Here is a 25,864-nt window from a genome sequence, read left to right on the forward strand (position 1 = left end):
ACCCGCTGTCACGTCAGTGCCCCCTCCAGCTCCGGTGCCCTCTGGGCCTCAGCCTCCACCACGCTCCCAACACCCGTACCTGCTGTCACGTCACTGCCCCGCCAGCTCCGTGCCCTCTGGGCCTCAGCCTCCACCACGCTCCCAACACCCGTACCTGCTGTCACGTCAGTGCCCCTCCAGCTCCAGTGCCTCCCAGGACACAGCCTCCACCACGCTCCCAACACCCGTACCCGCTGTCACGTCAGTGCCCCTCCAGCTCCAGTGCCTCCCAGGACACAGCCTCCACCATGTCCCAACACCCGTACCTGCTGTCACGTCAGTGCCCCTGCAGCTCCAGTGCCCTCTGGGCCTCAGCCTCCCTTCTCATGGTCTTCCCCGGCCTGGCATTCTTCCCTCCCAGCTGCTGGCTTGCTTCCTCTTTTATCACAGCATCTCTGAGCTTTCACATGCTGCTCAGTAACTGTTTGGGGAATGAATAAAAATTAATTAATGAGTGACAAGCATGTCCCTGGAGATCAGAGATACCAAGTAAGAGACAGTGTAGAATGGAGCAGGGTCCTATGCAGGGAGCACTATCACTGCCCCAAGGCAGCTGGGGTCTCCACAGCGAGAGGAACAACCTCTCAGTTTCTGCTCTTCCGACACAGACCTGACCCTTCCCTTGGGTCTCTTAGTGACTATTGTCACCAGTGCCACTCACCAGACTGTGACCACCATAATCTCATATTCCCTTCCCCACACCTGATCTCAGAGCAAGCAGGGAGAGAGGGGCTTATTGGTCCAACCTGGAAGATCAACTTATCTGAAGAAAGGAGCATAAAGAAGTTTCTAGAAGGCTATATATAGAAAATGCTATGTTTTTATTTATAAAAGGCAATGTGCAGAAACATCAAAATATAAAAGTGCATTTAATGTAAGTGAAAATACTCCACCTTCCCAACTCCCAGGGGTCACTGTCATTAATAGTTTGATGTGTTTCCTTCCCAACTTTATTGTGTATTGTGTGTGTGTGTGTGTGTTTATTTTTATATAATTTTATGGTCTCAAAAATGGTCTCATACTATACATACTGATCTGTTCATTGACTTGCTCTGTTACTAATGATGTATCATGAATATGACCTTTCCCCCTCTCAGTACCTTATTTCATGCCTTTGGAGACCTTTAGCTGCTGCCTGTAGGTTGCTCGGGCTCTTTCTCGGGCATCTTTTGTATTAATGAACTGTAGAAACTATTTAACAAACTCTTTGGGGATGGCATAGGTAGCTTCTGATGTATTATTTCAAACAGTGCTTCAGTGAATATTCTTATATAGATGTTTCTGCATACTTGCACTGATATTTCCGTACAAGAAATTTAAGAAGAGAATTTGCTGGGTCAAAGAATTTGCACATTTAAATTTTTAAAAGCAATTTCAAACAAAAGTTTCAAGAGTAAGATTAATACCGATAACATCCATATAACCAAATTCTTCACCTATTGTTTTCATTTTACCCCATTACTTTATTATTTACCTGCTCCCTCACCCACCCGAGTATTTTGTTCTAAACTCTTTTAGAAGATATACTGCATACATTATGGGTCTCTATCCCCATATACTCTGTGCATTTCCGTATTTCCTAAGTATAGGGGCATTCTCCTTCATAACTACAGGATGAAGCTGTCAACTTCAGTGATTTAACATGGGTAAAATAGTTTATCTGATCTTGTGTTTCTATTATAATTTTAACTGACCTCAAATGTCCTTTTTAGCACTTTTCCTTCCAGTACAGGATCTAGTCTAGGATCAGACATTACATTTTGTTGCCATGTCCATCTATTCTCATTTAATCTCAAACATTTCCACAGCATTGTTTTTGCTTTTTTTTTATTATCATATTAACATTTTAAAAGAATACTGTCCCCTTTTAAAAAATCGATTTTAGAGAGAGAGAAGGTAGAAGGGAGAGAAAGAGAGCAAGAGAGAGAGAGAGATCTGTCTGTTGTTCCATTGAGTCATGTATCCATTGGCTGATTCCTGAATGGGTCCTGATGGGGGATCTAACCTGCAACCTTGGTGTATCGAGACGACGCTTTAACCAGCTGAGCTACCCAGCCAGGGCCCTGTCTCTTTTTTAATAGAACCTTTCTCATTTGGGTTTGTCTGATTTCTCCTCATGATCAGACCCAGGTTATGCCTTATATATTATATTTATATAAATGACCATGTGTCCTTCTCAGGGTGTCACATCTGGAGGCACATGAAGTTCATCTGCCCCTTGTGGTGATGTTAAGAATTGCATATTTTACATTTGGGGAGAAAAAGTTTTATTTCCCTTAAACCTTTCTCTAATTTATTATTATACTCCTGCCACAGCTTGTGGGGTTTCCCTATGTCCTCATCACACACATCCCTCCACACTCAAGGCATTATCAGTCTTCTTCACTTACTCCTTCACTTACACTGTGCTTTTTGATGCTTTATTTTAAAAAGAAACCAGTGGATGCTTTTTCTCATTTCACGTAGAGGCATACCTTAATATCCTTCTCTCACAGCAGATGTTCCCCAAATGTCAAAAATGTGGGGGACTCACATGGCTTTTGAACCCTAAAATTCATTGGGACTTAGTCCCGGGGTGATGATGGCACAGGTGGGGTGGAATGGGACTCTTGCCTGAGTTTGGGGCTCTATGCTCTGTGAAAATGAAACAGAAGCCAAGTATTTTTTCTCGTGTAAGAGAGAAGATGCTACCTGCCCTCCACGCACAGGGACACACACGTCTCCGTTTTTCCTTCCTCCTTCTTTTCCACTACCCACCACGGGGAAAAGGCAGCAGAGGACTTGGAACGGAAAGACCTGGTGTCAGGTGCTCCTTTGTCTTTATAAGATGCGGATCCGTCAGCACTCTCCTCCCCTCCCCAGCTCTCAGGGTATATAAAACGAATCTCAGCATACCTGGTTTATGTAACTGATGGGGAAGGTACCCAGGAAGGAGCTGGTCTGCCTGGATGGTCTCTGAGGCTGGCTCTGCCCTGCCCTGGACACCCCTCACTGCCACCAGAGGCAGGCAGGTGCCCAGAGAGCAGGGCTCATGCTGGGAGGCAGGCAGAGCAGCCTCGCTCACACCTTGTGCTCCAACAACATTAACTAACAGATCCTCATCCGCCCTTCCGAGATAATTAAGCATTATTATCCCTATTGGCAGGTGGAGACAGTAAGACAGAGTGGTTAAGTGACTTGGTTTTAACTGCTGGGATTGTTCAAGGGAGAAACCATGCCAAGAATGGGGTGCAGTTCAGGAGGCCAGAAGAGCTTAAGCTATTTAATGTGAATAATTATTTCTAAATAGCTATTGGAAGGTGGGGGCAGGAAGAGAAACTAGAGGTGTGGCTAGTGGACATTGGTAAAGCACCATAAATAACACTGTGAATGAGGAATACACCTACTATACCTATTAAAATGGGTTGCCACGGACAGTCTGTCAGATGCTTACATCGCGTGAAGAGGAAGGGAAAAAAATTGAAGGCTGTAGTCAGCTTAGTGAGGACAATGGAATAAACCTCACAGGCTTCGCGCAGAGCTGGACAGAGCTCTCTGAGATGGGCAGCCTCCGTCCCCAGACAGAAGCCACTGACCCAGAAATCCACCTCTCCTGGCTCACTGTCGGGAGCCCCTGCTAGCCACATTGCCATGGGAGGTGTGGCCCTACCTCAGAGCCCCAGGAAGCCCAAGTGTCACCCTGCATGAGGGGACCTGAGGGTCATGGGAGACACCTGGGGCAAAGGTTGAGGACTATCATATTCTACTGACAGAGACGGGAGCCACAGAACCATGGGAACAAGTGAGAGAGCATGGGGTCACTGGCTGGAAAAGGAGAGAACTCATGTCTCTTGGGGTGAGCCTGGGGCTAGGAGTGGACAGCAGTGCAGCAGTAGGGAGGAGGGACTCAGGAAAAAGCACGTTTCCTGACATGTTCTGAGAAACAAAGGATGCACACTGGACACAGTCCAGGAAGGGAAAGGTAGAGAGCAGGCTGACCATCTAGCCTCCTCCTCAACTCTGCCTATCCCTGTTCCCTGGTCCTCCCAGCCAGCCTTGTCATCCAAAGGACCTAAAGGCTCCCCCGCCCACCACCCCCACCTGGGGTGTGTGGAGATTCTGTTTTAGCAAGAGAGCAGACGCATCCTTGCCCACCAGCTCTTTGATGGGTAACAGTTCCCAGAGGCCGGATTAAGGTTGGTGGAGGCCCCGGAAGCAGAAGAAAATATTGGGCTCCTTACATTAGAACAAAGTGTAAAGCTGGGGTTTTGCGGGGCCCTTCAGAAGTCAGGGCCCAGGGTGCGCGCCTGCCGTTAAATCCGCCTCTGCTCCCTTTGTAGATGACCAGTGTTCCACCAATTCGTCCAACCCCTGTCTCCAGACTTTTCAGGAGGACTGATAGCAAGGCCCGGGCTTCTGGGATTACACAAGGAGAGTCCAAGTCTGAACTGTCACTGAGCTGATACACGCTGAGATTTCCCTGGACAGGGCCCTTTGCAGGGAGGAAGCGGTATTGTTTCATTTCCCTCGCCTCACCCCGGCCTGGCCCAGAAAGCATACCCACTGCCTGCTTGTCAAACGAATGCAGGCAGACAGTGAATTAGTTAGCCCTTGTCTCTCCATTCGTTCTTTTTAATTATAAACTCAAGACGTGCTGCGTGATAAAATAATAATAACAAAGCCCACATTGCAGCCATCAGGAGCTATTTTGGGGGTGAGTAGTAAAAGACAGCTGTCTGCCCTGGCAGTGTAATAGTGTAATGCGGAGAAACAAGGTCTGGTTGGTTGAACAGGGTTTTTGTTTTGCTTTTTATTCCCCCAGCTGGGAAACATCACCAAGTGGCCTTTCTCTTCTTCACACATGAAACACACACTATCATCCACATATTTTTAGTTAATTTATGTCCAAATAGGCCTTTCTCTAGCTGATGGAAAATGATGCTTGGGCTGCAATTACCTTCCCCGGCATCTCACAGAAGGGTTTCAGTGCCCACAAAACTCAGGGAAAAGGCAGTGAGGACCCCATCGAGTGTAAATCTCTGCATTTGTATTTATTCAAATCACATATTTTATTACTAGTACGAAATACATTATACCATTCATTCTGGAGGAGCAGCTAATGCTTGAGAAAAGCTTTGAAAAAATATTCTATTTAGAAACAATTTTGTCTGCAGCCAATGCAGGGTGTCTTTGGGAGTTGTCTTTTCTCCCAGCCTTTTTCTGTTCTGTGTGCTATTTGCATGACAAATAAGACCATCCTCTCCAGAAGCTCACCTGTTCCTGCAGCCTGTTTCTCACCTAAAGTTCTAATTCTCGGTATGTCGCATCATAATCCTTAGCATGGTAATAAATTATAGTGTCACCCTCAAGATTGTGGCTTCTGCAAAAAAAAAAAAAAAAAAAGAAGCAGAGGGGCCAGATGAACTCTTTGGGAAGATGGAGAGACTGTTTTCATGCAAATTCCAGGCATCCTGGGGAACTAGGAACAGCCTCTTTATTATATAGGCTCAGTTGTGATTCAGCAGCCAGAAGCCATTTCCACTGGCTGTTAAAAGCTGGTAGCAGTCGGAGAAAGATAACCTGTTAGGCAGAAACTTCTTTTCCTTCTTGGCTGATATGGGCTTTATCTGGAAAAAATCACTTGGCTGATTAGGTTGGGGAAAATGGGTCAGTGTACTTTCAGAATGCTTTTAAATAGAGACATCCATTCTTGATTTCACTCTTAGAGCCACCTTAGACCTCTCAGTCCAGGGCAGTGGATGGTGCCTGGGGAACAGAGGAGGGCATGTCCCATGGTGCACCCTGAGGGCAGGGCCGTCCATGTCTGAACTGTCTACAAAGGGCAGAGCAGAGCCCCTCAAACCAAGGCCGGTCAGTCACACAGCAAGGGTTGCCACTGCTCCAAGGGGGGACTTCCACGACCGCTCCGGAGGAATGCTTGCTCTGCACTGTGAACCTGAGTCTTCCTCTCATTTCCTTTGGGCCACACACATGCTGATGGAAACTTTGAGGAAGTCAGCCCTGCCTCTTTTCCCCATCATTGTGAGATGTTTTGAGCTTCAGTGCAGTGTTGGCAAATATTTGCCGTATACACAACCACCCCTTCCCTGACTCTGGGTGGACATTGCCCATTGGCCGCTGATGCTCTTCCTTGTTGAGCCCAGAGGAAGCCTCAGAATCCCTCTCAACCCAGCCACTAACAAGGACCAGCGCTAGTATTCAAGACGAGACTTCACTCAATCTATGACTTATGCCTGTTGATCTACAGGTTACTTATTGTAGGTAACTTAGCACTTACTTACTCTAAGGTTGATCTGTGCCCGTGGTTCTCAATGTGTGGGAACCGACAGGAAATCTGTTAGAAATGTACATTCTCAAACCCTACTCCAGAACTAGTGCATTCAAAAGTCTGGGTTATGGCCCTGTGAATGTGTTTTAACAAGCTTTCCGGGAGGTTCTGACGCACATTCAAACTTGGAAAGCACAGCTCCTGGCCAATGATCATGACTAATGACTGCACGTTAGGATTACCTGAAGCATGTGAAAGCCTACCAATGCTTGCACACCACTCTCAGAGGTTCTGAATAAATTAACTTCCCCAGTGTGGTTCCGATGGGCAGCCAAGCTTGAGGACCACCAGGCTGGGTTTTCTGGGTCTTTCCAGAAGAAAGTGTAGTGAGACTGCCTTCAGCTACCCAGGCTTGAAGTGGCTGCCTGTCTGGGATGTGACTGGTGGGGTTCTCCCTCAGGCATGCCTTGCCTCTCCAGTGAGGAGCAGTAGCCGTGGTGACACCAACAGCATCACCCATCATTAGAGCTGACCCTTGACTGTTGTCCTCATGGCCACGTCAGTGGCCATGCCTTGAGTCCTCACCCCACAGCTCTCACGTCACCAGGCAAAGGGCAGTCCTTCAAGGTGTGGACCAGCCTGGGTCTGGTCAACAGCACTAAGCAAATGTCACAGGGGCATCTGTGGTTTATTTGCTGGGTTTCAACCTAAATGTTCGAGATGTCCCTCACTCCCAAATCCCAGTTCCCTCTAGTAGTTCATGGTGGCTCTGCCATCTGGGAATTTAACAACGTATTTTTAAAATAGTGCCGGATAACATTTTATATACTCGATGTATTAGTTTCCTGTGATTACTGTAACAAAGTAGCACAAATTGGATGGCTTAAACAACAGGAATTTGTTCCTTCACAGTTTGGGGGGCTGTAAGTCCAAAGTCACAGTGTGGACTAGGTGATGCTTTCTCCTGAGGCTCTCAGGAGAAATCTGCTCCATGCTTCTCTCCTTGTTTCTGATGGTTGTGGTCGATCCTTGGCATTCCTTGGCTGTTAGATGCATCATTCCAATCTCTTTCTCCATCTCCATAAATTATTCTCTACTATGTGTCTCTTTGTCTTCACATGACCTTCTTACATGGATGCCAGTCATTGGACTTAGGACACACTCTAATCCAGTATGGCCTCATCTTATTTGTTTATATCTTCAAAGACCAAATTTCCAAATAAGGTCATATTCACTGGTGCAGGAGGTTAGAACTTGCACATATCTGTTGGGGGACACGATCTAATACATTAATTCTTATTTACTAGTAACATTCATATCCTGGGTGATTTACATTATATCATGTTGGATCCACTTGTTGGCATCACACCTGCTGGCAGGTGTGGGTGTGGATTATCAGCAGGTAACCCTGAAGATGGCTGTATTAGAATTAATCTGCTATCAGATAGCTTCTGTTTATCAAATTACACACACACACACACACACACACACACACACACACACACACACACACACACAATCTTTATAGTTTGTCTTATTCCTGAGTGAAGACATGATTATTCTGAAGCAACGAATTTCAAACTTCTGGAGACCGACTTGGCAGCACAACCATTCAATGCCCAGCCGTCTGTAGAAAGTCAGTGTGAGGCCATTTGGAGTTCAGAGCCCTGATGGTGGTGAGGTGCCTCCCCCTCCACTCCCCTTCTCCTTTCCCCCATGCCCCAGCAGTAACCTTCTGCCATGGCTCTAGGGAAACCTGGTCCCTGCAGAATGCAGACTGTGCCCTCGGCACCCTGGGGCAAGCGTGTCATCTGGTGCTTGGAAGAACTCTAGGCAGGGGACAATGACCAGCCCCTCTTTGCTCACGTGCACACAGATTCCTTCCCAGTGAGCCTCACCTGTTCCTCACCCACACCCCTTCAGAATTCTTCCCTCGTATTCTTTCCCATCCAACAGAACAAACCCCTCCTCTGTGCCGCCTCCTCATGCCAGCCCAGGGGACTCTTAGAGCACTTTGCAGTCATATGAATGCCTTGGCCTTCGGCCTTCTGGTCTTCCAGTAGGAGGACCCTCCTCGCCAGCAGAAACCTTGCCTGCTACAGTACCATCCCGCGTCCTTTCCTTCCAGCCCTGTCCACGTGGCTGGTCGCCATCCTCTAAATTAATACAAACCCTTTCACATAATTGGAGGCAAGCTAAATAATCGCTGTAACTACCTCTGAGCATCCAAAGATGAGGCCGATGGTAGAATATTTCAAAGCTGGGAAGAAGTTTAAAATTCCAAGGAAGGAAGACACCTGTCCCCTGACTCCAGCCTGCCTTTGGTTCTGCCTCAGAGGTCAGCATCCCCTGCTCTCGTGGCAGAGTGGGGGAGCTGGCCATGACAAGCTGTCACCTGCCTGTCCAGAGCGGCTCTTCTCGAAGGCTCTGCCACCTGCTGGGTTGGGAGGTGGCAGTGACAGGCCCAGCTCCGTGTTCAGTGAGGCCCAGCAGCGCGAGGTGGCAGGAGGGCTGAGGCGCCCCGCCAGCGAGCCTGGCACGGCCACTTTGCATGCAAGAGGGAGCAGCTCAACAGCTGTCACTGGCAGCCCTGGGGGTCTGCTCCAGACTTGGCAGAGAGGACACCTTCAGACGCCCAGATACCCTCTTTGAAATTCAGAAGAACCTCACTTTTGTCCCCCTCGCCCCCTCTCTCTGACACACACACACACACACACACACACACACACACACACACACACACACACACGCATGAGCACGCGCATGTGATAAACCCTGTCTTTTACTCACCGGCCTACAAGGCCAAGTTTTCTCTCTGTCCCTCACTCTCATCTCATATTGATAAGTTCTCTTTCATCTCTTCCCCTCTTCTTTCTCTCCCCCCCCCACACTAATTAAACTGCTGCTCTCTCCTACCTCATTTAACCCAGGTATTATAGAGAGCATGGGCCTGGCCAGTTGCTTCAGTGGGTAGAGCGTTGGCCCAGCGTGCAGACATCCCGGGTTCAATCCCCGGTCAGGGCACACATGAGAAGTGACCCTCTGCTTTTCTTCCCCTCCCTCTCCCCCTTCTCTCTCTCTTCCTCTCCCACAGCCAGTGGCTCAGTTGGTCTGAGTGTCAGCCCCTGGGACTGAGGATGGCTCGGCTGATTCCAGCATCAGCCCTAGACAGGGGTTGCCAGGTGGATCCTGGTCGGGGCGCATGCGGGAGTCGGTCTCTCTCCCCTCCTCTCACTTTAGAAAAAAATAAGGGAGCAGAAAGCCCTCGCCTCTTCTAGGCCAGACACTCTCTAGGTGTGGCAACAACCCTTCCCCTAATGGCGGCATACGCCATGGGGCCCCTGAGCTATTGGACCCCGGCCTCCAGGCATTTGACAACTCCTGGTTCACTGGATGTATCTTCCACTTTTTCCCACAGCCATGGACATCATGTAGATGAAAGCAGTAAATCCATTCCTGTGTGTGCGGGGGGTGGGGGAGGGTGGGGGGTGAGAACAGCGTGTCCTGTCGCTGAGCTGCTCGAGCCTGCTCTCCAGGCATTTGTCATGTTGCTGGTAGCTGGCATTTGAGCTGAGGACATCTCCTACCACAAAAGCCTGCATGGTGCTCGGGGGAAATGAAGGCTGTCTTCTTTTCAGAAAGCTGGATGCGTGCCTAGGGAGGTCCTGCGATCACCTTTCTCCCTCCCTGACCCTGGGTAGGACTTCAGATAAAAATATACTGTGCCATTTGCTCCTTTCCCTGTCCTCATGCTCAGATTAACCACTTAGACGTTTTTAAAGGTATTTTAGCTGAAGTCCGACATGTATCTCTGGTTGGTTCGAGCAGATCGTGAGAACAGTCAGAATAAAAATAGCCTCCTTCAGCCAAAGTGCAAGGCGCAGGAGAAGGGTGCAAGGCACAGGAGAAGGGTGCAAGGCGAGGGAGAAGGGTGCAAGGCGCAGGAGAAGGGTGCAAAGCGAGGGAGAAGGGTGCAAGGCGCAGGAGAAGGGTGCAAGGCGCAGGAGAAGGGTGCAAGGCACAGGAGAAGGGTGCAAGGCGAGGGAGCTGCAGGGTGCAAGGCACAGGAGAAGGGTGCAAGGCGAGGGAGCTGCAGGGTGCAAGGCACAGGAGAAGGGTGCAAGGCGAGAGAGCTGCAGGCTTCACGATTATGGAGGCCAGAGCCCGGGCAGTGCCACAGGGCCGCGGGAGTGAGGCCCTGGCGTCTGCCTGAAGAACTGAATACAAGGAGCAGACTTGTTCTATGATGAGTTTTGGAGGGCAGCCTTGGCACGTGCCCCCTTACCCCTGTAAGTGGCACCAGTGTCCTACAGAGTAAGCCCTGCCCTCTGTTCACAGCCCTTTGGAATCCATGCTTCAGCCATCCCGGCTTCCCGGCCGCTAGCGCCCTCTCCATCACCCCAGCGTCCGCACGTGCTCCTCCGCCTGGACTTTCCTCCTCATCTCACTTTGCCTGATCAACCTCGGACTGAGTGTAGTGAAACGATAGTGAACGTGCCGAGTGCTCCCCCTGCACCCCAGGCCCTGCCCCAAGCGCTGTGTGGATGGTAACCCGCCTAGTCCTCATAACAGCCTGACTGTTGCTGTGATCATCACCCCCTGTTGCCAGTGAGAAACCGAGGCACAGAGAGGCCAGGTATCTCGCTACCCAGGTAGAATGGGGCGCTGCTGGTATCCACACTTGACCAAAGGTTCCAGGAAAGTAACTCTCTGCTGGCCACAGTTCATGCTCCTCTCCTGTGTGAAGGCGTCTCCCCTGGTTCTCAAAACACCCTTATCCCTTGTCACTTTCCATCTGGTTAACAATACATTTTGAATTTCTGGGTTCTTTGTTTTTGGTCTGCCTCTCCATGACCTGTGCAGCCTGAGGGCAGGGCCCCTGGCTGGCTCATCTTCGGGATGTCAGCTTCTCAGGAAGGGCCTGGCACAAAGCACTGTTCCTTGCCTATTTGTTGATGAGGCAAATGAATGAATGGATGGGTATCATCCTTTAGGTCAGGGGTCCCCAAACTACGGCCCGTGGGCCAAATGCAGCCCCCTGAGGCCATTTATCTGGCCCTCGCCACACTTCTGGAAGGGGCACCTCTTTCATTGGTGGTCAGTGAGAGGAGCACATTGACCATCTCATTAGCCAAAAGCAGGCCTATAGTTCCCATTGAAATACTGGTCAGTTTGTTGATTGAAATTTACTTGTTCTTTATTTTAAATATTGTATTTGTTCCCATTTTGTTTTTTTACTTTAAAATAAGATATGTGCAGTGTGCAGAGGGATTTGTTCATAGTTTTTTTTATAGTCCGGCCCTCCAACGGTCTGAGGGACTGTGAACTGGCCCCCTGTGTAAAAAGTTTGGGGACCCCTGCTTTAGGTGGTGGCAGACTGAGGGCCAAGCAGAGCGCCAAGCTGGAATTTCAGGGTGGGTTGCAGGGCAAGCAGGAGACATAGGCCTAAGGCAGCGTTTTAAAAACGTGTTCCTCCCCCCGCAGGGCAGGGGCGAGGACAGCAGGCATCTCCAGACACAGGCCAGGGCTGTCCTTCCATTTTTTATTTTTTGTCTGTTTTGCTTCCTCCTGACCCAAATTGTGTAGCTCATGTAGCCAATCTCATGTTGTATGGAATTTACTGTTGTGGTATGTTTATGACAGTTACATTCCTCCCACCCAATGATGACATTAGAATAGTATGTAAGGAGTTGGGGGGCAAACAACACTTCGGTGCAGCCGTTGCCTCACGTGTGGTGTGAAACCAGCACAAGCCACACAGATGCTTCTTGAGGCCCCTGGGCTGAGTAGCGGAAGCCTGCCCACGGCCCACGGACTGTCCTGGCTGTCCTGATTCAGGAGATGTGGGGGGGGGGGGGAGCAGTGGAAAGATGTGGGTGCCGAGTTTATTTTTGCCTATCTTCAACCTGAAACCTGACGTTGGGCTGACCAGGCTTCTCCTTTCAGGGAGGGAAGATCCCCGTGAGATGGACGGCTCCAGAGGCCATCGCCTACCGCAAGTTCACATCAGCCAGTGATGTCTGGAGCTACGGGATTGTCATGTGGGAGGTCATGTCATTTGGAGAGAGACCCTACTGGGATATGTCCAACCAAGATGTGAGTGTCAGTGGCACCTGGTTGCCACAACCATCCAAGGGGTCCTGCAGGGAGTAGTAGCGTATCATACCCTCCTAATTGTTCTTAGCTCAGAGCCTCTTAACCTGAACTAGAGGTGTTCAGGTCAGGGGACCCAGGGCACCAGTGCTGGAAATGATCAAAGAGCCCAGCGTGTAGATGGGACGACTGTCGCCATGACCTCAATCCCTGTCGTGGTACCCAGGGCGATCTAGGAGACAACGGGCTGGTTCTGAATGGCTGTGGACCATGCATAAATTAGGCCCAAAATAAAGCAAAAAATTCTACTGTGCCTCAGAGTACCCAGCGTGTGTTCTCCTCCCACCATGCGAGGTGGAGGGTACAGGGACGGCCTCTGGGGCTGCCCTGCCTCTGGGACTCGCACCTCTCAGCTTTAACGAGAGGAATTAGAAAGGGCCCTTTCTCTTGAGAATATACTTTTCCAGGAGCCTGTGCCACCTATCAGTAAAAGAGGAACTGAGCAAGCTTCCCAAAGCTGGACAGATTCAGACAGGCCTGGGAGGAGAACCCTGTCTGAGTCCAGGCTGCCCTCAAGGAACAAGGATGGGAAGAAAAGAGATGGGTCATCGGAGACGCTATAAGTAGAGGCATTGAGGGTGGTCCAGATGGGACCCTTGGCTTCATAATTACTAAGAGGTTGGAAAGCTTTTGAGAATAATTCACTTTGATAAAGCCCCAAACAAAAGTCCTACCTGGATTTCCACACTGGCTTGGACCTGGGCATGCCTCTGTTCTCTGCTTGCTCTCCCTATCACCTTGGGGTGGGGGATTGTTATTATCTGTCTCAGTTTACAAGCAGCAAAAAAAAAAAAAAAAGGAAAAAAAAAAGCAGGGCTATTCTCAATTCATTTGTCTAGATGGGACAGCCAGCCCCACCGTGGGTACCTACCTCCTTGTGTGGATGGGCTCTGGGGAGTGAGGAGTCTGCCCTCCGCCAGCCCTCTGTCCAGCCAGATTCAGAGCCCTGGCTCAGAAGACTGAGAAGGGTGGTGATCTGGGGGCCCAGAAAACTTTTTCCAATGAGACAAAAGAGGAGCTGGGTGTTGCTATGACAGTATTCCTCACTCCCATGGGTCGAGTGGCTTCAGCCCAGAGTGGGTGAAGTGGTCGCATCCTGAACCAGGCCCCGATGCCAACCATATGTGGCACCTGGGTCCTCTATTATCTACAATTATCCACGCTTCGCCTCTGCTCCTGTAGCATGTCGAATCAGTAAGCATCGGAATTAATGCCGAGGCTGCTTCACGAAATCAGTTGCACCCTGGTTTCGTCCGTAACGTCAGCTAGATGAATAATAAATCTTAGCCAGAAAAAGCAGACCCATTTTGTCTTTCCCTGAGACTTTAATCCGATTAAGAACAATTCAGCACACATAGAATGGATTATGAAACTGTCTGACAGGCAAGATTTGACATTCAAGATACTCTCAGCAAATGCATTCACCTATGCTGGAAACAAATGGAATTTCTGATATTATACTTCCCGAATTTCCAAATCAGTTATTCAACAAACACTCATTGTATGCTGTGACAAAGCCCTGTGCTTCCTGGTTCTATTCATGGGGGTTTACAGTCCAGCAGCACATACATAGGGTTGTGGGACGTTTGGGTGAGAGAAGGCTTCCCAGATACTTGACGCTTGAGCTGGGCCTCAAAGGGAATAGGAACATCTGCAAAGTAACACTTTATTCTAATTTTGTTGTAGTTCTTCAAATAAAGACCCCAAGCAGTGTCCCAAGTGCCATCTTCCCTCGGTGGAAGGGGGGAGGTGACTTGTGCCCATTCAGAAATCGTCTTAGGACCCAGCCTGCGAGGGAGCCGGGAGGGGCTTCCAGCTGCTCAGCTGCAGCCCCACTCATCAGAAACCGCTGAGGTGGTGGCAGGAACGGGTTTTACGGATGACAATTGAAGGGCTTTAAGAAAGAGAATTGCAGAGGCAAGTCGGAGTGCTGGTAATTGGGCTTCCAGAGCCCAGGAAGGTCTTTGAACATGTACAGAGAGTTTGTCAGCCAGAGAGAGAACTTGGAAGTTCTGCTGCTTGGATCTGATTGACAGAGATAATGAGAGTGGCAGTGTCTGTGGAGAGGAGCTGCTATTTTATTGAAACATCAGAGCTGAACTTAACCCCCTCTGCCCTGGTTTCTCCACGGCTCTGAGTTCCTCCACTTCACTCTCCAGGTACCGCCCGCTGCCCCGCTCACTAATGGGAAATGCATGTGGGGAGGCGGTCTGGATCCTCCTCTGAGGAAGCCAGGGCAAGGGGGAGGGCTCTGATCATTTCCCAGAAGAGTGCCAGTCAGTTCCTCAGGTGCCCAAGGTACCTGCGGTCAGACCACACGCTCCTGTCCCCACCCAGCCCCCATACGTGCCATCTCTGAGTATAGGCGAACAAAGGCCTATACTCCTTTACGTCCTATACGTCCGATCCTGCCCCTGCCCCTTTAAGCCCCAGGGCATTGGCTTACACTGACTTTCAGGATGAACCAAACAGTCACTGCAGACCATTCAAAATGAGCCAGCAACCTGCTCAGGTGACAGTTGTTTCGACAGGTTCTCTCATGGCCCACAAGCTCACTCTCACCTTCCCTCTAGCAAGGCAGCCCAAACAGAGGAAATGTAAAAACACACACCAGGACAGTCTTCCAAACACTCCAGTGAGGTGGCCTGCAGAGGAGCCAGGGGAAACCAGCTAAGCTGCGTTCAGTGTGCAGCTCACGGGCAGAAGCATCCATGCTGCATGGGGGCCCCGGTCTCAGTGCTCTGCCGGGAGTGCGTGGCCAGCTGAGTCCGGACTCCAGTGCCCCTTCCTGTTAAAGGCAGATGGGAGAGTCATCTTGTCAGTGGGGCTCTGGCATCAAGTAATTGGAGAAGAGATGCCAGCAGTTTAAGGCAACATGAGTTGCCCTGGCCTGGAAGACTGCCCGCCCTGTGAGAAGTTGAATTTGGACACTAACTCCTCCTGCTGGCCCCACCTAGCTTGTCCTTAGGCAACCCAGAAAAAGCCTGTGGGTCCCTTCAATGGGTAATCCTGCTTGCCTCTACAGTAAGTAGGGACTCTGCCACAGTCCTTTGATCTGGCTGCCTGGACGGAGCTGGGAAAGGGCCCTGGTTTCGAAACCAGGCTGATAGGAATGCTGCCCATAGGTTCATCCTCATAGATTACTTGGTTTAGACCAATACCCCTTTTCCTGCTAGGAGGACCTTCGACAGCGCTCGGGCTGAGATTACAATAGCAGCCCCACTGTGGCGCAGGGAAAGTGGGCTTCGGGACATTCAGAACGTAAAACCAGTCACTGCTGGGATTTATTCCCAGCCCTGTCAGTTACCAGCTGTGTGCCCTCAAGCAGGTCACGTCACTGTTCCTCCCTCCTTTTCCTCATGGGGACAATAGGGCTAAGATGCCCTCCTAAGAGGATAACAGGTAATTCAATTGACAACAGTTTGGCAGGGAGAAAAGTTAATTGGTGGTGCAACATATTATTCAAATGTTTCTACAAAAATAAAAAGGGAATGTTTCCAGTCACTGATTTTTATGAAGTGATAATACTGGTATGGTTTGTATGCTTGTTTGTTTTTCTGTCACATTGAACAGAAGGAATAATACCCCTTGATTATGTCTAATGACTTCAAGGTATCATACTATCTCATGCCCCATCTCATATCCCATACCACTGGGCACAGAATTTGTAAAAATATTAACTGATTGACATTATTCACTTTCTGACCAATTCACAAAGTAAAAGAAAAAAAAAAAAAAAAAAACAACCTACAGGTATAATCAGTTGAAATGAATCTGACATTTTTAAAAGTAGAGACAAAAACACCTGAAAATTCCAGAACTCCAAATGATTTTTTTTGTTGTTTAAGGTGCTTTAACCGATTATTTTACTATAAAATCAATGCATAATTATTACAGAAAATAAATTTACAAACAAGCAAAAATAAGAATATAAAGAGCATTCACGTTGCTACCTGCCTGCAGGCAACCTTTAACTCTGTTGTGTGTATCTTTCCAAGGTCTTTTCTATGTGTGCATCTAATTGTTTTTAACTTTGTTTGATTTTTGTTTGTTGTAAAAGCAGTATTATACCATACCTGCAGTTATGCAGCCTGCTCTATTGCCTAATATTATAATTTGAGTATATTTCCATTTCAATAGGTACATTTTTGTAACATTGTTTTAAGGCCTACAATGTATTCCAGTCTTTTTATTGTGTTATGAGTATACCATGATATAGTTGTATGCTTATAACTGCGTCACTTACAATTTTTTTTCTACTATAAAAAGCATTGAGCAGGCATAAGTGATGTAAATGAATTGGAAATTAAGACATAAAAGGGGGAATATAGGCTCTAGCCAGTGGCTCAGTGAATAAAATGTTGGCCTGGTGTGTGGATGTCTCGGGTTTGATTCCCAGTCAGGACACACAGAAGTGACCATCTGCTTCTCTCACTCCTCCATCTCCACCTTCTCTCCTTCTTTTCCTCTTGTAACCAGTGGCTCTGTTAGTTCAAGCATGACACCAGGCACTAAGGATGGCTCCACTGGAGCTCATCAGCCTCAGGCACTAAAAATAGCTTGGTACTTGAGCATCAGCCCATGATGGGGTTCCCGGTAGATCCTGGTCAGGCACATGCAGAAGTCTGCCTATCTTCCCACTTCTTACCATGAAAAAAAAAAGGAAAAATAAAGTGAAAACCACAGCAATCTGGAAAACAGACAAAAGTATGGGAAGATCCTAAAATCTTTACAAAAGTATCTCCTGGAGTCTGCAAAATTACCAAAACCTGGTTGGAGATACTGATTGTAGATCACCTTGTTGTTTTGGCCATTTTCATTGTGCTGAACCAGTTTGTTTACCCAAAGTTATCTTCGACCCCATTCCTGCTGCTGCCTCGTGAAGATCAAGGCAGAAATGCCTGGGAAGCACCAGAAAGTCCCTAGCATGGAGTGGGCTCCCCATCACGTGCTCATTCCTTCCCTCCATTTCTTTCCTTAGCAGCGACAGGAAGAGGCCACCAGAGACTTTGGAAGGTTTACAAGATTTCATGGGTGCCATTGTTTCATCTGCCCTGGCACCACCAGCTGCCAGGAAGGCCGACTTGAGTCAATGTCCTCTTAGAGGATGAGCTCTCTCTATTCACTGGCGCATTCATCAATAAACAATTACAGAGGTCTAGAGTGTGTCTGGCCAGTACCGGTGCTGGGGACACAAAGGGCCAATAATAAGATGTGGTCCCAGCTTTGTAGGAGACCACAATCTAGGGAGAGAAACCCTGAGCACAGAATGAGGGCACCTGGCTCAGGGAGGCTCCATTCTGGGGGATTAATTCATGAATGACTGGCTGATGGTCTGTCACTCAGTCACACCTGTTCCCATGTATGTCACTGCAGGTCATCAATGCCATTGAGCAGGACTACCGGCTGCCCCCTCCCATGGACTGCCCAGCTGCTCTACACCAGCTCATGCTGGACTGTTGGCAGAAGGACCGTAACAGCCGGCCCCGCTTTGCTGAGATTGTCAACACCCTGGACAAGATGATTCGGAACCCGGCAAGTCTCAAGACTGTGGCAACCATCACCGCCGTGTGAGTCTAGTGGTTCCTAGGTGTGGGTGGTCTCATAGTCAGATGCAAGACCAATGCCAAGACTGCTAGCCTTTTGGTCCGTTAAGAGCAAGGGGAAGGTGACTGAGCTTATCTACTAACGGAAGAAGTTCCAAGAGTCTTCTTCTCCTTTTTTTCTTGGTTCTCTCTAAAATATTTCCTGACTCCAGCATGGGCTGTAGACAGATGTTAAGAACCCTGTCTGGGTCTCTACCTCCCAGACAGACTGGATATTGGGAGCTCTAATAGTTGAATGTATTTGATCTTATTGGTATGAGGCCCCACTTCTGGGCAACCCTGTTTCCAGAAGGCACCATTTTTGTTAACCACACCTATCTGCTAGGCAGGTAGAACTGAAGACTTGGACCCTTGACCAACCTATTAGCAGGTAAAGTCCCTGATTGCTGGAGGAAAAGAAATACAAAGCAATTTGATTTGTTATGAGGAAATGAACAGAACAACTGTCAACTACTGTCAGCAACTGTCAGTTGTACATTTGCAGTGTTAACTCTTCCGTTATTCATCCTTTTAACCAAAAGGTGCATGTGTGCTAAGCACTGTGCCCATTTCTGGCACAACAGAATGAACAATATCGATATGGCCCCTGCCCTTATGGAGCTTTGAATCATTTAGGGACAGCAACCATTAATCAGAGGATCACCCAAAGATAGCCAGTGTGGCAGGGAGGTGCATGATGTTTGGAGAACGTAGACCTTCTGTTGTCATGGAGGCATCCTTGATGAGAGCTGAAGGGAGAGAGTGCACTAACGGAGTGAAAGGAAGATGGGATTAGAGGGGCAAGGGTTCCAGGCCTAGGGGACAGCTTGTGCGGAGGCCTGAGAGTGGAAAGGACAGGGCCAGGCTGTTGGGAGTTTGTGAGGGGACTGGGTGGTGGTTGAGGCTGACAAGGTGGGCAAGGGTCAGATACTCAGAACCTTCAGGCCTTATTAAGAATCCTGGGCTTGATCTTCAGAGCGATGGGCACCCACTGAAGGGTCTGACATGAAGCAGTGTCAGGTGAGGACTATTGACATGATCACATCTGCATTTGTAAAAGAGCACCAGGCAACAGTGTGGAACGTAGGTTGGAGGGAACCAGCACTCATGAAGAAAGACAGGTAGGAGTGCGTGGTGGAAATCATAACAGAGAAGACAGGGTCTTAAGTCAGGTGGATGATACGGAGGAGTCTGAGTGATTTTGAAGGTCAAATCTTTACAAGCTGGTGAAGGATCAGTAATGGGTGCTGAGGGTGAGGGAGATGTCAAGATGGCACCCTGGTTTTGGGGTTGCGGGCAAGGGTGTCTGCTCTGAGAATTTGCCAGAGAAGATCAAAATGGCTGCTCTGTTCCATTTATTTTGATTAGCTGAGGATGGAATCAGGAAAAAAAAAGTGTTACCAATACATTTGGGGAGGTTTCAGTGAACTGTATAGTTTTTGTTTGTTTGTTTGTTTTATTAAGTGAGAAGTGGGGAGGCAGAGAGACTCCTGCATACGGCCCGAACCAGGATCCACCCAGCAAGCCTCTATGGGGCAATGCTCTGCCCATCTTGGGCTGCTACACCATTGCTCAGCAACCGAGCCATTTTAACGCCTGAGATGAGGGCTATGGAGCCATCCTCAGTGCCAGGGCCAACTTACTCAAACTGAGCCATGGGTGGAGGGGAAGAGAGAGACAGAGGAGAGAGTGAGAGAAAGAGAAAGAGAGAGAGAGAGAGAAAGAGAGAGAGAGAGAGAGAGAGAGAGAGAGAGAGAAGGGGGTGGGGTGGGGTGGAGAGCAGCTGGTCACTTCTCCTGTATGCCCTGACTGGCAGTCGAACCTAGGGCTTCCACATGCTGAGCCGATGCTCTACTACTGAACAAACCGGCCAGGGTGAACTGTATAGAGTTTTAAAAGCTCTTAGATTTCAGTGTATAAGGGAGTCATGGGGCTTTAAACTGTATGCTGGTTAATCAGTCTGTCTGAGCTGACTGACATGTGACAGTGCCCAGAGGCAGAGGGACTGGCCACCTGGCCCCGGGAAACCATGCCAGCTACCAACTCAGGATTCTGTAAAGAAGGAAAGATCAGCACAGGCTCCACTGTCAGCCTCCCCCTGCCAGGGATATGACCCTCCATGAAGTCTGTCGTCACCCAGAGCGTGGCTCTCTGCACACTGCTGCAGCGGTGGGGTCACCTGCTCCTCTCTGTCTCGCAGGCCTTCCCAGCCCCTCCTAGACCGCTCCATCCCAGACTTCACGGCCTTTACCACCGTGGATGACTGGCTCAGCGCCATCAAAATGGTTCAGTACAGGGACAGCTTCCTCACCGCCGGCTTCACCTCCCTCCAGCTGGTCACCCAGATGACATCAGAGTAAGTGATGGGAATCGTCTCTGTCCAGCCTGTGGGTGGGGGCGGGGGAAGATAAAGACTCCTTCTCTGCCGTTGCCTATGGCCTTGGCCCCAAATCTCCACCTCTGTATGGAACAGGCCTGCTGGGGAAGCGCCTTGGAGAGACGGAGGGGAGGCTGGTGGTGGCGTGGGAGGAGGGGGTTGTTCTGAGCCCCAAATGAGAGTCATCCAGTCATAGCCATATGTCATTTGCCTAATCACCGAGAGTCGCTCCTCCATTTAAGTTTTTAAACTCAGCCCATCAAAGGAAGCACCCAGATGGAAAGAACACAGCCAGCCAGCACTTTAAACAACATAGCGGGTGGAGGCATTGCACTGACTCAGCAGCAGTTTCAGATGTTGGGGAGCTTGCGTTTGTACCCACATAGCACTTGTAAATTAGTATCCATTTCCATCCCCCTCGGATTATTTACCAGTCTGCAGCCTCCACAGGACTATGGAGGAATACACAAACTAAAATTATTTGCATACAATGAGAGCCAGGAAAGGTCTTCAAGAGCCATGTAGTCCAGCATTTCCCCAGGAATGTTCTGAGGTGCACCTGCTCTGGGAAACGTTAATAGGTTCTCCTGGGGGAAAAGGTACCCCAGGCAAATAAGTGGGGGAAATGCTGTGCATTTTATCACTCTCTGGGAGATTCATGATGTGTGTTAGCATTGTAAAGGCTGTGTGAAATCCTGAAATAAACCCATTTAGAATTATGAAGTACTGTGGAGCCTTATTTTTGAGAGGCAGGGTTTGTGGAACTGTAGTTTGGGAAATATTTATCTAGTTACACCCTTTTCATTCAATGGATTTAGAAAGTAGGAAAGTAGGTGAAGTTAGTTCCTGAAGATTCTGGCTCATGAGTGGCAAACCGGGGCTGAAGCCTTCGCCTGCCTTCCTGCCCGCCAGCTCCACACCCTTCTCCCCATCCACGCCGGGGCCACTGCAGTGCCCGAACTTTACTGCAGACCAGGATCAACTAGGGATCTTTAAACATATTGATGCCTGATTCCCATGCTTGAAATTCTGATTTAATTGGTTTTTAGTGAAACCTGAATTTTAGGATTTTAAAAACTGCCCAGGTGATATATAATGCAGCCTAGTTTGGGAACCACTGAACTAAAGTTGGTCTAAAGTTGGTCAAATGTTGAATACACACACACATGCACACACATGCACACACACGCACCCATGTGCACCCCCTTCCCCCAGAGGGGACCTCATTGGCTTCCTAGGCTAAACGCATACTGACATCACCAGGATTGGTGGCCTGTAACACATTTTCCATGGTAGAGGATCAGTCAGTCCACAAGCAGTTGACAAACATGTATTGATCAGGGACAGTAGTAGGTATGGGGCTTCCCTCCTGGGATGGGCCGGTTGCTGAGTCCCAAGGGAGGGGTGGTCACCCACCCCCAGCAGTTAAGACCCAGAGGGACGGCTTTTTGACACTTGGCCTTGGTCCCCAACTCCTGCTTTGGAGTCCATCTTCTTGGAGTCCAGCTCCACCCCTCTGAGGTTCGTTCTTGCCAGAAACGACAGCACCTCCACTTCCTCAAGGGAGATGACATGAATGTGCATCTAATCTTGGGTCCACTAAACTTCAGACTTCATTTCTCTTAAATCTAGGTTCATTTCCTGGTGATGCTTAAAAGAGATAGTCCCTGACATTATGAATTATTGTGAGACACCAAAAAATAAAAAAGAAGCATTTACTAGTGGAAAACGAGCTTCCCCATCTTGCCGCGTTAATATGGATGTCTTAGATTATTGGGGGCCTGGGTGCAGGGACAGAAGTGGGTGTTCATGAAAATGAGGCTATTTCTGCTTCTCCACTGTGTTCTGGCTGAGTATGGGGGCCATTGTCACCTGATCCCCCACAAATAGAAGGAATCCAGGGGAATAATTCCCGGCATCCAGGAATAGCCATGTGAAAAAAGAACAAAGGAAAATGAAACTAAAAATTAAGGAATTTAGTTCAAAGTAAAAAAAATATCCACATACTATTACAGCAATTCAATTTATTTCTGAAAGATAAAAGATGAAAAAAGGACATGAGCAACTGAATAAGTAAAATAGATTGAGGGACAATTTGTGAATTTGAAATTCAAGTATGCCTCTCAAAAAAGTGTTTGCTAAAAAGACGTGGCCAATTTAACAATCTAAACCAGCTGCAGCCTGTGGGGGCCTGACTGCCAGCAGCAGGCAGAGCATCAGGAAAGCGATGGCATTGTGGATGGAGAGCCAGCACAGGGTCTTCCTAAGGGTCTGGCCGCACTGCACAAAGCGATCTTCTGTGCGTGCTGGGGACCAGGGTTTTGAGGGGAGCACAGTTAGGAACTTAGAAGAGTTTGAGAGCAGCCCTGCAGGATGGCTGAGAGCCCAGTGGTCTTGAATTTGAACCACAGCACCCCCACTGCATCCCCACTGAGTGGTCTAGAGCAAGTTACTTAACTTCTCTGGGCCATATTTGCCTTGTCTGTAAAAATGCAGATAATACCTGACCTGTGGTGGCGCAGTGGATAAAGTATTGACTTGGAATGCTGAGGTTGCCAGTTCAAAACCCTGGGCTTGCCGGGTCAAGGCACATACAACAAACAATCAATGAAAAACTAAAGTGAAGCAACTATGACTTGATGCTTCTTGTTCTCTCCTCTCCTCTCTCTGTAAAATCAATAAATAAAATTAAAAGAAAATTCAGATAATAATAGTGCTCATTTCATTGGTGTTGAGAGGTACATGGAACAGCAAATGCTAAGCACTTGGCCTATTGCCTATTTCCTTGCCTACAGGATGCACACAAGAAATGATTGCTGTTAAATTAATAACATTGAATTTGAATGGTTGGTCAGTTTTTACAGACTGCTTCCATGGGTATAAATGAGATTGCGTATGGTACATGAACAATATTCAAGCAATGTCATTTATTATTATTATTATTAATTATTATTATTAACTAAGGAAAGGAGTGTGGGTCTCCCCAAAGTCAAAAATAAGCCACGAACTTGTTCATATTAAGACTCAGCTCAAAGATGAATCTAAACCAAACCCCTATCCTAAACATCGTCCTTGGATTCCTGCTTAGGCAGATATTTGAAAGTTATTTTGAGATCACCCTTCTTAAAAATTCATGATATTAAAATTCACACAGAGGCGGAAAATGGAAACTCAAGGGAAACACATCAGAAACTCAAGCAAGCCCCACGTCTTTTCAATCACAGTGGGTGATTACTAATTTAGGCAGAAAACCACCGAATCACTGAAGCCCCATACAGTGTGTGCTTGGGGTGTTAAAAAGAAAAAAAAAAGGCAGAGGAAAGTTCTAGTTCACCTAGGGTCATGCACAGAATGAAGGGGTTGCTCCAGAACCTTCCAGGATTGTCTAAGTTGGAGAGGACATTTGGAGACAAGGGCTACTCCATAGATAAAATGAGGTTGAACATCTGGGGCGTTCCTACCTAGGAAATATCTAGGTAGGCGTTTGCCAAAGACTCTTAAACTTGGGATCCTTGGATTTTTCAACACTTTTATTTGCCTTCTATGATGAGTTTTGATCCCTGAAAAGCTGCCCTAACATGCCTTCCTCTGTGGCTTTTTCCCTCCTAGAGACCTCCTGAGAATAGGGATCACCCTGGCAGGCCATCAGAAGAAAATCCTGAACAGCATTCATTCTATGAGGGTCCAGATGAGTCAGTCACCAACGGCAATGGCATGAGAACTTCATTTTCTGGGGGAAGGAGAGGAAGGAAAAGGACAAGACTCAAGGGGGAACCGGAGGTTGAACCCTGTGGAATGTTCTGGAGAGACTGGCTTCTCCGCTGAGAAATGCAACACATTGGTGAAGAATAAACTGGACCTGCTGCTCACAGTCAACCTTCATTTCTCAGTGACAGAAGCCTGTTTAAGATGCCGTGGGAACACAGATAGCTAATAATAAAAAGACAAATAGGTGATGTTCGATGGAAGTGAAGACACAACAGTATGCGTCGGGGTTTCAAGAGTAAGCTCGCTCCCCCTCCGTGGCCTGGAGTCATCTGTCCACAGGAAGGAAGGAAGGAAAGGAGGTGGAGGGAAGAAACAGCCACCTTCCATTTGCTCCCTCACCAATGACATTCTTTTCTTTTCTCCTTCTGTACTCCTCCCCAAGAGTCCTCTCCCCTCTCCCACATCCATTTCCCTTTGCTCACGACTCATGTAGGGAAGTTTCTTCAAACAAACCCCAGCTCCTGAGTCTCCAGATGTCGTTCTGTCAGTTGCCAAAGGACTTCGCTGACCACTGCATGGGGGATCCGACCAATTCAATTAATGTCTTCATATTGAAGAAGAGATGTACCTTCAATTGAAAACCTTGTTTTTCTTTTGTTTGCATTTTCTGCAAAACAGAAAAAGAAACCACAAATTGGGAGGGGGGAGGGGGTAGAAAAACCTGTTTCCGTGTGCGAGAGCTCGCATATGTACGTCTGCGTTATAAGATGACTGTGCTTGTTCATAATAGATGCAAACAAGGAAGATCGGGAGGGGGAGGGCTTGGCCCCGGGAAACACAAGAGGGCCAATAACAAGCTGTTGGTTTGGTTTTCTGTTTGGCCCAGTTGGCCTAGTGGCTCAATGGGAAGAAAGGGTAGGGAGAAAAATAAAATGAAATGGGGGAAAAACTCTTAAGAGCTTGCAAATTCAGACAGGAAACAGGTGAGTGGTTTGAATTGAATGCAGTGTGGGCCATTCTAGAATGATACTGACTGATTAATTATTCTTGGTAACATCTGAAGAGAAGGCGAAGAAAAGTATTTCTGGAGAATGTTCTTTCACATGCTGGAATCTGCCATTCGAGAGGTGGCAAGGGAGAGTTCTTCTGACCTTATCTGTGGACTGGCTTTAAGCCCCGTGGCATCCGAGGAACGTTTCAAGTGTGTCTGTGTCTCTCTGCATTCCTTCTTGTACCTCATTGTTTGATTCACTTTTGTAAATTCCGCCTAACATTTAAATATTTTTAATTTCTCCTTTTACCTTAATCTCCTTGCTAATTTTATCTGTCTAATTAAAAAGAGCAGAAGCATGTCTGGGTTTACATAGAACGGTGTCCGAGTGTGTGTTCCTGGACCCCTCTGGGTCTGTGTCTGAGTTACTGGGGAACCCTTTATACCAACGTCCTTCTTGCCTGTGATGGCAGGGAGGTACACATCCGGCCCCTGTGACGCCTGAGGAGCAGAATGTAGTAGAGTCAGTCGCTCTCACTGATGCGACCCAAAGGAAGAACCAATAAATATGAGGCTCTGAAGCCTCAAATGTGCAGCTTTGAGACAACACTCTCAAATACACATAAACAATCACCAATAATACACAATCAGCCCTGATTTCGATTCACATATTGCATTTGAGAAGTTTGCATCCGGGTCAATTTAGTAGTAAGAGCCCCTGAGGATTATCGTGGTGGATCTGT

At 48.1% G+C, this 25,864-nt stretch overlaps 1 protein-coding gene across 1 annotated transcript in view; it reads left to right on the forward strand.

Annotated features, from left to right (window-relative positions):
• EPHB1 (EPH receptor B1) overlaps nucleotides 1–25,457 on the forward strand; it is a 445,622-nt gene extending 420,165 nt beyond the window's left edge. Inside the window, exons 13-16 of the mRNA XM_066350317.1 lie at nucleotides 12,254–12,403; nucleotides 17,837–18,030; nucleotides 20,246–20,401; nucleotides 24,032–25,457. Of these exons, the coding sequence (XP_066206414.1) occupies nucleotides 12,254–12,403; nucleotides 17,837–18,030; nucleotides 20,246–20,401; nucleotides 24,032–24,140 (609 nt within the window). The 3' untranslated portion in view covers nucleotides 24,141–25,457. The remainder of the gene's footprint in view (nucleotides 1–12,253; nucleotides 12,404–17,836; nucleotides 18,031–20,245; nucleotides 20,402–24,031) is intronic.
• The last annotated feature ends 407 nt before the right edge of the window (nucleotides 25,458–25,864 follow it).

The sequence above is a fragment of the Saccopteryx leptura genome, chromosome 10 (assembly GCF_036850995.1).
Source record: "Saccopteryx leptura isolate mSacLep1 chromosome 10, mSacLep1_pri_phased_curated, whole genome shotgun sequence".
NCBI lineage: Eukaryota > Metazoa > Chordata > Mammalia > Chiroptera > Emballonuridae > Saccopteryx > Saccopteryx leptura.